This window comes from Ambystoma mexicanum, chromosome 5p (assembly GCF_040938575.1).
Source record: "Ambystoma mexicanum isolate Mex_15411 chromosome 5p, UKY_AmexF1_1, whole genome shotgun sequence".
NCBI classification, from domain to species: domain Eukaryota; kingdom Metazoa; phylum Chordata; class Amphibia; order Caudata; family Ambystomatidae; genus Ambystoma; species Ambystoma mexicanum.
In genome coordinates this window covers 1,247,333,759-1,247,348,503 of record NC_090930.1, presented here as the reverse complement: position 1 = coordinate 1,247,348,503, position 14,745 = coordinate 1,247,333,759, and the positions used below count along the sequence as shown (strand labels likewise).

Here is a 14,745-nt window from a genome sequence, read left to right as displayed (position 1 = left end):
ACTTAAGAAATACAGTGTTATTGTCTTCTCCTTCTAACTTGAAAACACACGCTCAAGTTGGAGAATGCAGTTTTCTGCTATTTTACACCCATAAACCTATATGCATGTTTAATGTCCAAGACAGTCTCTGCTGTCTTCTGCTACATCCCTTAAAAAATAAACGTGTGTTCATGTAGTTTATTCAAGCAAGTCATTGTGACTTCCTAACAGAGAGAGAGTGTGTGTGTGTGTGTGCGTGCGTGCGTGCGTGCGCGCGCGCGCGCGCAATCATTCATTCCTATTCACAAAATATAATCAGCAATCTTTTGGCCAGATTTTGTGATTTTCTGAGAAAAGAATGGTGTTGTTTTATCACACTGAAGCCAGGAGCTGTGACTTTCTATTCACCTTTCTGACTCTAGTAATTCACAGTACATTTAAGATCGCTCAATAAAAAAATAGATAAAATAAATACATTTGGATTTTTCACACTCAAGCCAATCACTGTCTGTTCCGACACAGGAAAAATAAATCTATGTCACAATTGAGCCAATCAAGCTGATGTTCTAGTCCCTCGCACAAGAGACATGTGTGTGACCACTTGTCTGCAGTCACTGAATGTTATGAGCATCCTCTCTTGGCAGAAACTGTGTTTTTCATTCTTTTCACAAACAAACAGCTTGTATTTATCACATTGAAGGCATCGTTCAGGTCCATCAAAGGCATGTGTTATGTGGATGTGAATTATCGAACGTTTGATTATTTGGTCAGAGCTCCATACCTTAGGAAATTCTGAACGCATTAATAATATAAAAAAAAAAACGTTTTTTTCTAACTCTAGTTGAAGGTCTACTTTAATTTTAAATTAATTGTAAATGTATTATAAACATGCATTATTTTAATCACTTTTAACCCCAAAACTAATTTAATTATAATCCCTCGCCTTTTCCTTCTTCTACCCAAAAGGCAACCCTCTTCCTGACCGAAATTCAGCTCCAGACTGATCACAAACCTCCCAACGATGTTAAACGCAGGCAAGGTTTTTTCTTCCTCAAACTTAAAACTGAATTTTGCTAACTTCAACCATGTTCAATGGTGCAAGATGATGGTGCTCTATAGTGTGTGTGAGTAGTATTGACCAAGACAATTTACAAGACCTATCCATTTGGAGAAAGAACCAAAATCTAACGCTGTTAAATAGCTTGTGAAATGTGAAATGGATTAACAATCTTTGAGCAGCACATCTTAACTACCAGAGGTTGAATGGCAGACATTTTGCACATTTGCTCCCTGGGACTGCATGTTGATTGCATAGGGAAATGCCCAGTGCTTGAATATGAAAAAATAAAGTGCAGGCATTCAGCAGTCTAGGTTGAAGTGGGTGGGGGCTCAGCCATGATAGGATTCAACATATACGCTCATGTTTGGGGCCCCGCCAGGCCTATCCACATCACTTATATCTATCTCACCCTCTCTGTACCTCTCTATGTGTGTAGTTCTCCATTTGACTCACGTTCTATGTTTGCATAATCATTTTGTCTCAAACTCACTTTTTATTACCCTTTCTGTGATCCTTTATATTTGTCTGTATCAAGCATCCCCAAGCCCACCACTGCATTTGACCTGTTTGCATAGCACCTAATATATGGTATGGTATGGTATGGTATGGTATTTTATAGCGCCTATACAAAGACACATGTTTCAAATGCTCAAGGAGGGTGGGAAGATGGAGAAAAAACAAGCAGCCGCTCACAGCCCCTGAAATTCTGAGACGATATTCGTCTGCACAGGCAGAGTAAGTGCCTAAAAAATACATGTAACAGTTTGTGATACAGCAAATAGGCCTGACGGTGATTCTGCAGCTTTAACAGTGCAATTAAGGGGTGAAGACAAGAGAGAACAGACAGACGATCTTCAGGCAAGGTGCATACGGATCGAGCAAGTGCATAGAGGGAGCAAGTGCACAGAGGCATATACACTGACAATGCGCGAAACACATTGTGAATTGCAGAGCAATGATGCATTATGACAACATTGGGTCATGGCAGACATCACTGATAAAGTCACCTACTGATTTAGTGAAAGATGATGCAGCAGAACTGGGCAGAGCGACTCTTGGGCATAATAGGATAGAGCACACTAGAGGCGGTATGTAACATGATGTTCATACTCATCACTAAAGGATCTCGAGTAGTTTGCCAGGACAACTTTCTTAGCAGTGCTTACGTTGCCCAGCATTTAATATCACCCAGGCAACCTGGTAACTCGTGGTATAATCCATCATGATTAGAAGTCTTTACTTAAGCGTTGTGGGTAGTGAGAACACCATTACAAACAAAAGAGCAAACAGAAAACACAACTAAGCCCAATGTTTGGCACTTTAATAATTGCTTGAAACGAGCACTGCTTTGACATGTGAGTAAATGAGGCACATGTTCTTTTGGGCTTACAACCATCGCTCTTAATTTACAAAATAAGGCATGGTTTTACTCCTAACAACAGTGTGTGTGTGTGTGTGTGTGTTTAACCACAAACACTGCAACATCTGTTTCTATAGTAAGCAAACTATTAGCACATCCAGAAAAACCGAAAAGAGACTTAACCAGGGTCAACCATACATGATTAAAAACAGTCGGCAACTTTAGGTCGAGATGTGCTTAGCGTGGCAGGATAACTGAGAGGGACTGCATGCGATGTATGGGTTTGAAAATCAGCAAGTCATTCAGAGCCAGGGGAGTATTAAGCACATGACTATTACAGAAATAACCACAGGAAAGGACAGACATATTATTACATGGTCTTTCTGAAAATTAATTGACAACAATGAAGCTGGATTTACTGCAGAAGGGAGAGCAAACCGCAATCCTATTATAATTATTTAGCGTTCAATTACATTGTTCCCATTAACATAACAATGAGCACGTTTGTAAGTAATGTTATCTTGCATTTGTATAGCACCTCCTGCCATTGGTTATGTTTTTGAAGGGCTTTGCCTGTCAGATAGCAAAGGAGGGGTATGATAGAACATGCAGTGTTAGGGAAGAGCACAGTTGAGTAGCTAGTTAGGATGAGGGGGGAAGATAGATAAAAGACAGGACGGCATAAGAAGGTAAAGTTGGACGAGCTATGTGTGCAATTTGACCCAATATACCATGGAAGGAACAAGTTACTTACCTGTAACTGTTGTTCTCCAGCATGGGTCTGGCATGGATTCACATGCTCATGAATATTCCCCGTCGTCAGGCCAGGAATCCTCGGTATAGAAAAAATCAGTATCAGTTTCGTTTTTGATCTGTCTTTCTCAGTAGTAACCAATCACTGGTCTCTGGGTCATACTGCCCCCAGCCAATGACTGCCCTCTCCCTAAGCCCCACCCCTGGCAGCCATCCTCAGATTTGGTAGCACGTGAAGTGGCAGTATGACCAAGTGAAGAGCCGCAGAGGGGTAGGCGGGAGGGTTCGCATGTGAATCCATACCAGACCCATGCTGGAGAACAACAGTTACAGGTAAGTAACTTGTTCCTTCTCCAGCATGGGGTCTGCCATGGATTCACATGCTCATGAATATAAGAATACATAGCAGTATACACATGCACAACCACGGGAGGTGGCACAAGGCTCAATATCAAGCAATACAACAACTCAACATTAAGCAACTCTTACCTCCTCACCAGGCTCACCTTAGGCGAACAGGTTGCGCAGCACTGCCTGGCCGACTCTGAACTCCTCCCTGGAATCCCGGTCGACGCAGTAGAATCTTGTGAAGGTGTGCGTCGACCTCCACGTAGCAGCCCTGCAGATGTCGAGCAGGGGCACACCAGACAGGAACGCCGTAGTAGCAGCAATCGCTCTGGTCGAATGGGCTCTCGGACAGCCGGGCAGCGGTCGGTTTGCCAACCGGTGACAGTGCATGATGCAGCCGGAGAGCCATCTGGAAATGGAAGTCTTCGAGAGAGCCTTCCCTTGATTCACAGGTCCAAAGTTCACAAACAGCTGTGATGTCTTCCGGAAACTCTTTGTGCGGTCCACGTAGAACTTCAGCGCTCTAGCTACATCTAGCGAGTGCAGAGTCCTCTCAGCCGGCGATGAAGGTGACGGGAAGAAAACTGGCAACACCAAGAGCTCGTTGAGGTGGAAGTCCGACGGCACCTTGGGCATGAAGGAGGGGTGCGTCCTCAACACCACCCTTGTGTCGTGAAAAGTCAAGTATGGAGGCTTGCAAGACAGGGCCTGGATCTCTCCCACTCGTCGTGCAGAGGTGATGGCCACGAGGAATGCTGTCTTCCATGACAGAAACTTCAACGGCACTGAATGCATAGGTGCGAATGGGGCCCCCATGAGCCTAGTCAGTACCACGTTGAGCTCCCACGCCAGGGCAGGGGCCTTCACCGGCGGGAATGATCGGAACAGTCCTTTCATAAATTCCTTCACCAGACGTAGAGACCACAAGGACGCCCGTCCTGTAGTTCTGGTGTAACGTGAGACGGCAGACAGATGTACCTTGATGGAAGCGTGAGATAGGCCAGCCTTGGCCAAAGACAGTAGGTACGGCAATACTTGAGGGGCCATAATCCGCAGAGGGTTAATCTTCTGTGCCCGGCACCAGATAGAGAACCTCTTCCATTTGTGTCCGTAGCACTTGAGAGTTGAGGAAGCCCTGGCCTTTGCAAGAACCTCTCTGCAGTCGGCCGGGATGTCGTATCCTCCAAACTCTAGTGCTGCAGGAGCCAGGCCTGCAAGTTCAGCGACTCTGGTTTGTGATGAAGAATGGTTTTCTCCTTCTCTGGAGAGAAGATCCACGTCCGTCGGTAGCTTGACTGGTGTGGACGCTGACAAGTCCAGAAGGTCCGGGAACCAGATCTGCCTCGACCACACCGGTGCAACGAGGATCATCTAGCACCGGGACCTCTTGAGCTGGTTGACGAGCTGGAGTAGCAACGGCAACGGCGAGAATGCATAAAGGAACAGGCCGTCCCAGGGGAACGAGAAAGCATCACCCATGCTCCTCGGTTGGGGAAACCTGCTGGCGAACCTCCGCCACTTGGAGTTTGCCGCCGTTGCGAAGAGATCGATCTGGGGTTCGCCTCATCGTCAGAAGAGTCGGTCCACTTGATCCTGGCGCAGTTCCCACTCGTGGCACGAGCGCAGCTCCCTGCTGAGTGAGTCGGCGATGGTGTTTTTTATCCCTGCCAGATGAAAGGGTACCAGAAACATCCCTTGTGCGATGGCCCAATGCCACAGATCCTGGGCTTCCTTGGAAAGGGTAGGGGATCTGGTTCCGCCCTGCTTCAGAATGTAAAACATCGTGGTGGTGCTGTCGGTGAAGATCCTCACCACCTTGCCCTTGAGGGACGGAAGGAAGGACCTGAGGGCCCAGAACACTGCGCGGAGCTCCAAGATGTTGGGCCAGGGCTAGGAAGCATGTTCCCGCTGTCAGATGAGCGCGGACACCCCACCATCGTATCCCCTGATGGAACATTTCGTCGAACGAGATCCTGTCCTCGAAGCTGCCCGTCGTCTGGATCCAGTGGGCGTCGAGGAATTCTTGCAAGGGCCACATCCGAAGTCTGCAATGGGGCACCAGATAAATGCAGGAGGACATCATTCCGAGGAGGGACTTGATAGACCTCACTCCGTGGCCAGTAGACGTTGCACCTTTCCTAGGATGGTCCTTATCCTTTCCTCCGACGGTGAGGCCCGCTGCACCACTGTGTTGAGCTGTGCTCCCACAAACGGGGCGACTTGCGACGGGACCAGGTGGGATTTTGGAAAGTTGATGGAGAACCCCAAGTCCGTGAGCAGCTGGACGGACTTCGCAGTGTGTTCCACGGCGAGCTCCCTTGTCCTTGCCCGTATGAGCCAGTTGTCCAGGTAGGAGTAGACGGGGATCCCCTGCAGGCGCAGACGCGCCGCCACCGGTGCTAGGCACTTGGTGAACACCCTGGGCGCCAATTTTAATCCGAACGGGAGGGCCTTGAACTGGTAGTGCCGCCCTTTGACCACGAACCTTAGGAACTTTCGGAGCCTCTTTAGAATAGGGATATGGAAGTAAGCATCCTCCAAGTCCAACAACGACAGGAAATCACCCTCCTCCAGCTGTCCGAGCACGTGCTGGAGGGTGACCATCCAGAACTTCTGTGCCTTGATGTATTTGTTTAGTCGTCGCAGGTCCAGGATGGGACGCCATCCTCCTGTCTTCTTCCTCACGAGGAAGTATCTTGAGTAAACTCCGGAGCCCCGAAGCCTCTTTGGGACGAGCTCGATGGCACCTTTCCTGAGCATCGCCTGTACTTCCAACAGCAGTTGAGGGACGTGATTTTCCTTCCTGGCCTCGGGAGGAATGCGGGGGCACCTCTTCTGGAACTCGAGGGCGTGCCCCAGGGCCAGGGCATCCAGCCCCCAATTGTCAGTGGAGATGGACTTCCACACGCAGACGAACTTCATCAGCTGGCTCCCACCGGGGTGCTTCGGCGGGGGCCCGACCCGACGGACGGTTCAATCTTGCTTGGAGGCCGCTTTGCCTCCTTGACCACCTTGGCGACAACGGCGGGATCCACCTGACTTGCCGCGTCTCCTGTAGGCCTCCTGCGACAAAGACCTTGCCGCTTGACAGTATGTAGAGGAGCTGCTGCCAGCTTCCTTGGAGGCACCCTGTCTGCCTCCGGAACTCCGAAAGGACGGCCGTCGTTGTTGGAGCACACCCAGTGCACGGGCCGTCTCCGTGTCCGTCTTGATCGCCTGAAGGGATTCATCAACCGCCTTGCCAAAAAGGTTGTTCCCATCGAAAGGCATGTCCAAAACCTTGGTCTGAACGTCCTGGCGGAAATCCGTTGCCCTGAGCCATCCTCGTCGTCTCAGGCAAACGCCGTTGCCCAACTGACGGAAACCAGTGTCGGCGATGTCCGTGGCCACCGTAATGGCGTGGTCTGAGGCAATCTCACCTTCCTGCAAGATTTCCAGGCTCTCAGCCCTCTTGGCATCCGGAAGGAAGTCCAACAGAGGGGCGATCTTGAACCACAACTCCCTGTCGTAGCGTGCTACGATGGCCAGGGCGTTGGCCACCTTGATGGTCGTCGGTGTAGATGAGATGACCCGTCGTCCCATCGCATCCAGTTTCCTACCCTCACCGTCCGGAGGGAAGGTTGAGGTCGAGGCCGATGCCCCCCCCGCTTTCTTCTTGACCGCCGCCGAAATGACCGAGTCCGGGGTTGGTGCGCCCTAAGGCACAAGGGGGCAGCGTCGGGGACCTGTTACTTCTTCTCGTACCGGTCCCTCTTCGCAGGAGCCGTGGCAGGGTTCTTGCGGAGGGCGAGCCCCTCCTCCCAGATGTCATCAAAAAGCAGTACAGCAAGGACAGTCTTCCTTTTAGCCTTGCGCCGCTGGTAAAGGAACCCCTCCTTCTTCTTTTCCTCGGGGCAGAGCTGGAAGAGCTCGGATGCCCTGGAGATCATTGCATGGAAGGATCCAATCTCGTCGGGCAGGGACGCCCGGGCAGGGGGCGACGGGGGGCACGTCCCGTCGTCGCCTCCATCGTCATCCATACCCGTCGTAGTCGTGTCCATGCCTGTATCATCCCCGTGGGTAGTGGACCGGGGGGAAGGCAGAGAAGGCTGCAGAGGCGGGAGAGGAGGCCTAGGATGATCCTCCTCCTCTTAGGCGGTGGGCTCCCCGAGGGTACTGGCTCCGGATCCTCAGTCGGGTCTGGCTCAGGCTCCTCCGTCAGGGGAAGGGGCAACCTAGTCCTTATCTCGGAGCATAAGGACTGGATGGCTGACAAAATGGTCGCTGAGGTGTCCTGCGGCGCCGGAAACGACGGGCGTGAGGGCTCTTGAGGAGCCTCGTCTGCGTCACCGTCGCCCTCGTCGTCGCCCTCGTCGGGATCCCTCCCGATGGGCTGGGTCTCCTCCACAAATTGGATGAGCTCCTCTTCAGAGGTCGTGTCCGTATCCACGACGGCCACCACCCCCTGACCCCCCTTTCCAACGAGGACTTCGTGGGGTTCTTCTCAATGGGCCTGAAAGACGACTCCCTCCGCGGTGGCAGGGAGACTCTGGTACCTGAGGGCGCCTCCACTGGTGTAGCCTCCACAGGCTGAGCCATGGCCGGAGCGACATCCTCAATCGAGGTCCTAGCAGGGTGAATCACGGCCAACGTCACCTTCTGTACGCCTGGGGCCTTCACCTTCGGGGGAGGGTCCGAGCCTCGCTCCCCCTCCAGAAACTTTGCCGGGTTCTCGGACTTCCTCTTACCCGAGCCAGAGCGTTGGCTCGTGGTCGATGGCGCCGGGGAGGGTGCGCCCTGCCTGGCAGCCAAGGAGCGCGACCGTTCGGCGCTCCAGGTGCCCGCGGACTCACGGTGCTTAGCCTTTTGTTGGCCCCCCGTCGCCGGAGCACCCTCACAGGACTTAGAAGACTGCTCGGACTTCTTCTTCTTCTTCTCGCCTGGCGGGCTCTTACCTTCCAGCCAGTTGGCGAGATGGAGGTGGCGATCCTTCATGGTCCGCTCCGACATGTTTACACAAAACGCGCAGTCCTTTTCCTTGTGCGTCTTGTCATCATATAGACTGTAGAGGCATAACGAATGCTCGTCCTCCATGAAAACGTTCTGAAGCTGGTATCCGGGGCAGGTCCTGAAAAGCTTCCCGGGCGTCGAGCTCCCTTTCTCCTGGGCCATGTCCGGGGTAGGCCTCGGAACTTCTGGAATCCTCCAAAAGCGTAACTCGACGAAATCTTCACCCTTGAGGGGCGTAGCAAACTCCAAAACGGATCCCCGTTGTTCGGAAGTAGAAACGGTGGAGCTTGAGGCTCTTTTAACCAAAAAATGAGAAAATCTCCTGAAAAAAGCATGAAAACGCAGCAAAAGCTCGAGAGCTAAGCACGAGGACTCCCAACACTTGAACGTGCAGTAAAAATCTGAGGATGGCTGCCAGGGGTGGGGCTTAGGGAGAGGGCAGTCATTGGCTGGGGGCAGTATGACCCAGAGACCAGTGATTGGTTACTACTGAGAAAGACAGATCAGAAACAAAACTGATACTGATTTTTTCTATACCGAGGATTCCCGGCCTGACGATGGGGAATATTCATGAGCATGTGAATCCATGCCAGACCCCATGCTGGAGAACTGAACTATATTCTATGGGGCGCAGTACCAAAAGAAGAGACAGCATGAGAGAGGTGTTCATCGTGCCGGGAGGTATGTCTGGAATGTACTCATTTCTTGGTGAGCCTGGGCACGTTGAAGCCATGCCCAAGAAAACACAGATGGTAAAAAAGTTCTACTTACTTCCTTCCCTGTGCCCCGCAAAAACATTTGGCTGGGGTTGCATGTCAGAAATCCAAATTTGCCAACCTTGAAAAACGAACCCTTCAAAACGAACAAAAACAACCTCACATTTGTTTGGGGGCTTTCACATTTATGCCCTACATACCAAAAGGATTTTTTGCCAAAGCCCCAAGATTGCGCTTCTGTGTAAAGTGCTTAAGGACACAAAATCTGGCTGTGGCTCGACAGTGGTTAGACTTTGAGCTTTCCACTATGTCATTGTGAGCCACGGCATGTAGACACGATGCCGAAGAAAATGCATCAGGCAAAGCCGCTCTACTTACTGCCCTAAGCCCCCAAACGGCTACAAATGGTCAGGTGCTTCCGATGGGAAAGCTGTAAATGAATATCGGCCCATTTAACTGATGGTGGGATCTTGACTGCGGCTTGAGGCCCAGTTCTGGGCAGAGGCGTAGGCAGGATTGTCTAGCAAATGGGGCCTGATGCTAATGTACTTGGGCCCACTGGACTGACACAAATATCTGTAATTGTCCACACAGCGCTACTGAGTGGGCATTTACAGATTTTGGGTGGGCCTTGCCCCTCAGGCCCTACCCTGCCTACGCCTCTGGTTTTGGGATTCCTGGAGGTTCCTGAGTCCTGCTAGGAACTTTATGGGAATGCTTACAGTGGTGTGTAAGGCAGGAATTATTTTAGGCTGAGGCTGGGCCCTGATCAGAGTTAATTTGCAAAATCAAGCCTTTGACTAGCCTGCTCACCCTGAGCTGCAGTTACTCTGTCCTGTTAATAGAGAGCATCATGCGAAAGTTAGGTCAAAACAGGGGTGTACGGAGCAGTTAACAGATTAGATTTCCAAGTCTACCTTTAGTTCCTGTCTTTTTTTGTGTCTATTTTCCTTGTTTAGGTGGGTGCTACATGCTGCTCTGTGGTTTGCTCAAGGCCATTGAATATTAGACATTTAAAGCAAAAGATAATGAAACCTGAACGTAATATAAAGTGACCTAATCAGCTAGTATTAAAAAAGTATTCCAACTCATATTCTCTCCACCCCCCCAAAAAAAGAGTGAATGACTACATACAAATGCAACTAAATAAACAGCAAAACCTAGGTAGATTCTAGTTAACTTGCACTTTCCTATGGGAAACACACATAATGATCCCAACAGAACATTGCATTGCATAACATGTTTCTATGACATAGTGCATAATATAGCCCAGTGTAGCATATCAAACCTGATTGAAGCACTTTAAAACAGGTCATGGCAAGACAATAAATCTTAGTGCAGGCACATAGCTAAACATGTAATTGCTAGGCATCCCAAACGCATAATGATGCAACGCAACAGACACAGCACTGCAAAGGTAGTTGTCCACAGAGAGATATTAACAAATTGGAGTGTGTACACACCCCCCTCTGCTCCACTGTTTCTGGATTTGAATTATGCTGCTTATCGAGATCTATTAAATTGTGCTGCCTGGACAACTTTTACATTTGCAGCTAAGCGATTTCCAGATTATCTGTCAAGCGAGCCAGGAGTGCCCTAAAGAAGGCAGAGGTGAGAAGGGGAGAGGAGCATGGCAGGGGTTCTGTGTAGGCAACATCCTGCTTGATGGCTTGAGGGAGGCCATCCTGTAATGCTCTGTCTGCCTCTGACTTTGTGTTAGCTGGTGGAGAACGGGGCTGAAATGTTTCAGGATGGGACGGGTCCAGAGGAGGGGTGCAAGCATAGCTTTGCACAGTAAAGGCTGCAGGAGCTACCCTGTTACATTTAATGCAATGCTTTCATTTTGCCTATGCTGTATTTTGGGTATTAATACTCTCCTATTTGGAGATTTACTGGTACTCAATATTGAGAAAAATGGCAAGCGCTTGCCCTGAGAGCCAGCTTGGACCGGCCCATTTAAAGCATTAGGCATGTTTTTTGCAAAAAAAAGGAATCCATTTTGAATGTTCACATGATTAGATAATAGAATCATGTATCTGGGAAAATCAACCCTTGGAGAAAACAATACAATTAATCTGTGCAAGCTAATAAATGTTGCACATTTAGGCACTGATTCATGGAATTATCTGCATGGAAAATCAGGACTTTGTGTGCTAACTGTGGCAGAATCCTCATAGTCGATTCATGGAATTGGCTGCACAATACTTTTTCGTACTTTGCCGGGACATCACGCAGGCTTGGCACATCTCTGCGAACTGCCGAGTGCCTTGCGCTTGACACCATGCAGAGTGTGGGTGTGGCTTGCGCAGAGTGCAGGGAAGGAGGTGGAACTCGGAAAATGAGGAAGAACAATGGAAAATGTGGGCATTATAAGGGACGTCCCGAAGGCGGTCCATCTCACGGCCACTATTGTGTGGAACGATATGTATTCATGGATCTGACCGTGCAACATCACGGCAGGCAAATGACCAAGCAAAGCCCTCATTCTACCTGCCACCCGAAGGCTCTTGCACATAGGCTTCACTAGACAGGGGGAAGATTGGATGTTGAATTTAGAGGTATGTGTACGCAGCCAGGGTTCCAATCTAACTCAGGGGTGTGTGTACACAGTGCAGCGGGGTGGAGGATAGATTTACGGGGGTTCTCACGCAGAGTTTCTGAGTTCTACCCAAGTTACGATGAATCGTGCACATTTTGTCGGGGTGCCCGAATCAATTACGAGAGACCCCGTGCAGGATCCCCAAGATGAAGGCCTGCTTGCGGGGGACTCCCCCCAATGTTTAAAGGGTGAATGTATTTGCACCTGGGGGAGCATGCAAAGGTAGCTGTTTCTGGCTGTTTTTGCTTCGCTTGGGCGTGTGTCTGCAGCGTTCCAGCCACGACTTGCGTATACGGTCACTTTGCACAAACAATCCATGAATACACAGAGCAAGCAGACAAACTTCTGCACGCAGGGTCGCACAGGTGTTCTCAGCGCGAAGACTTTGCGGGACCTCTGAACAATATTCCATGATTCGGGCCGTTAATATACACAGTACAGAGTAATTGTGGAGGTCAGAGAGTTGGTATGAGGGGCCCTTCTCCTTTTAACCGCTGTAAATTCCTTTAGGTAGTACCCCACCTGTGGCAGGAAAACAAAGGATTACCTGCCTGCAAATCCGTTTAGGGCAAAATTCCAAGAGGCAGTTGATTTTGAATGCCTAGACTGTGTCCCCCAACACATGGGTGTACGGTAGGGTGACAAGATGTCCCGTTTTTTTCCATGGACTGTCCCAGTTTTTGGTGCTCTATCCCCCTTTCTCAAGACTATGTTTCCATTGGAAACTGCAGTGGTCCCGGTTTTTGATAGTCAGTCTTTATAGCTGACAAGCATGAATGCACAATCTGACACAGAATAAGGGCTGCATTTTACAATTTAAGATAGTGTTAGTTTATGATAAATTATAGTATGTGTTTATTTGGACAGTTACACTTAAACCCCTTTCTCCTCCAACCTCTATTGAAGTGTAGTGGCTTGGCAGTCACTTTTAAGAGTTAGTCCTACTTTTATGTTAGTTGCCCTGTACCGTTTTTTTTTACTTCGTAAATCTAGTCACCCTAGTGTACATGCAAGCACAGATGTTGTTTGACTTTGTTGCGCCTCGTCATAAAGGTTTTGCTTGATTTCAAGGACAAAGCAAAATAGAGACCCCGTCTGGGCTTACAGAGGAAGCTTCCTTTTTTTAGGGGGCACAGTCAATACTTATTTGCACATTGTTCTTCCCTGTCTGTAATGACAGAGAAAAAAAAAAAAAACACCACGATGGGATGACATGAAACCCGAGCAGTTGTCAGTTTTGATGTACTCTTTCTTCCTTCCTCTGTCGTCTGACAATATCGTCCTTCTACATGATTAACACAGTACATGATCGCACTGCTAAGATTTAAGTGTTTCAAAAAGGATACATTTCCCCTCTGAACATTCAGGTTTGGATCATGGGCTAAATAAATAGTATGTCTCTATGTACAGATGAGTTCTTGATCAGTGCAGAGCACCTTCAAGATGACAACTCATTTAGCCGTAGAAAATCAGGTTGTGTGTATAGTGTAGTTTTTTTAAAATTATTGTATATTTTAGTTGACTCGTTTTGTGTAAGGCGCTGTCCTTGGGCAATCCGCTGTGTAGTGCTCCAGAGCAAAGGGGAATGTAAAGGGAGTCTGAGGTTTTGCAGTCTCCGAGAGCTTTTGGATCAATAAAGTGTATGGGGCGCGGAAGCCGCAAAAGCGCTTAGTACACAGGAAGTGGGAGCAATGGGAGGGAGAGGAGCATAGTAGTAGAAGCTTCCGGCGTGATTTTGAAAAGCATTTTTCAAAGGGAAAATCCCCTTGAAAAACTCTTTGTAAATTAAGCCCTCCAGCATTGTTCGCTGCAGATTTTTTTCCGCTGTTTTTTAACGCCTTTTTCCGCCAAAATGTGGGAGCGGACAACCCATGCTGTGCAGCTCCTCTTCATCTCCCTACAGAATATTGCTTCACGCAAACTAACTTCAGTATGAAATGTGCAGTAAAAAAATCCTTTGTGAAAATGCCTTGGTAAGATATAGGGGGTGAGAAAGGAAAATGCACAAGTCTAGGCAGCCAGCATAATTAAATCTCAACAGTCAAGTCCATAAGATGTGCCCTACAAGCAATTGTATTACTAACCATAATTAATGATATCACATTTATCAGCTTGGGAATGGCGATTCCAAAACAGGCTCACACAATAAGCTATTGGTTTATGGTAAACAATGCATTGTGCAGAACTTACCTAAGAGGATTATAATGCAGAGTAGAATGGCAATGAGTGCGCCCGTGCTCAGGCCGGCGGGGAGGAGCAGCGCTTCCGCATTGCAGGACTGCATGTTCCCGTGGCTGTCGCAGGCACACACTCGTATGCTCATCGTGCCGGTGCTGCTCTGGATCGGGTAGTCGTTGTCAGATATCACCACCGGTAGGAGATAGTTACTAATTTCATGTCGGTTAAAGCCGTTCCGTCTTGTTACAATCCGAGCAGTGTTATCTGAAATAAAGTTGAAGATACTTAAATTAAAGAAACATTTCCTCATAGTTTATTTTTGTAATCAATTCTTCTTGTTGGTAAGCATAACATAAATATAGATACATTAATGTTCCACTGCTTTGGATGTATGGGTAGCCGTGACCAGACGTCCCGGTTTTGCTGGGACTGTCCAGGAATTTGATGCTCTGTCGCCCTTTCTCAAGATTATGTTCCTATTAGAAACTGCAGTGGTCCCGTTTTTTTGTAGAAGGTCTTCACATCTGGCAGGCAGGAATGCACAGAAGAAATGCTGCATTTTACAACTTAAGAGAGTGTCGTTTGTGATACATTAATTATAATATGTATGTCTATGAACAGCAACACTTAAACCCCGTTCTCCGCCAAATGCTATTGACAAGTAGTGCCTTTATAGCCATTTTCAAGATTCAGTCCTACTTTTATGTTAGTTGCACTGTCCCATTTTTTTACTTTTTAAATCTGGTCTCCCTATGTATGGGTT

At 48.6% G+C, this 14,745-nt stretch overlaps 1 protein-coding gene across 4 annotated transcripts in view; it reads right to left on the bottom strand.

The window, feature by feature from the left end:
- Nucleotides 1–14,745, bottom strand: part of LOC138481515 (cadherin-10-like) — a 1,315,401-nt gene that overhangs the window by 41,309 nt on the left and 1,259,347 nt on the right. For all 4 annotated transcript variants that reach the window (XM_069613702.1, XM_069613701.1, XM_069613700.1 and 1 more), the window contains one exon: nucleotides 13,995–14,246. In XM_069613702.1, coding sequence (XP_069469803.1) covers nucleotides 13,995–14,246 — 252 coding nt within the window. The remainder of the gene's footprint in view (nucleotides 1–13,994; nucleotides 14,247–14,745) is intronic.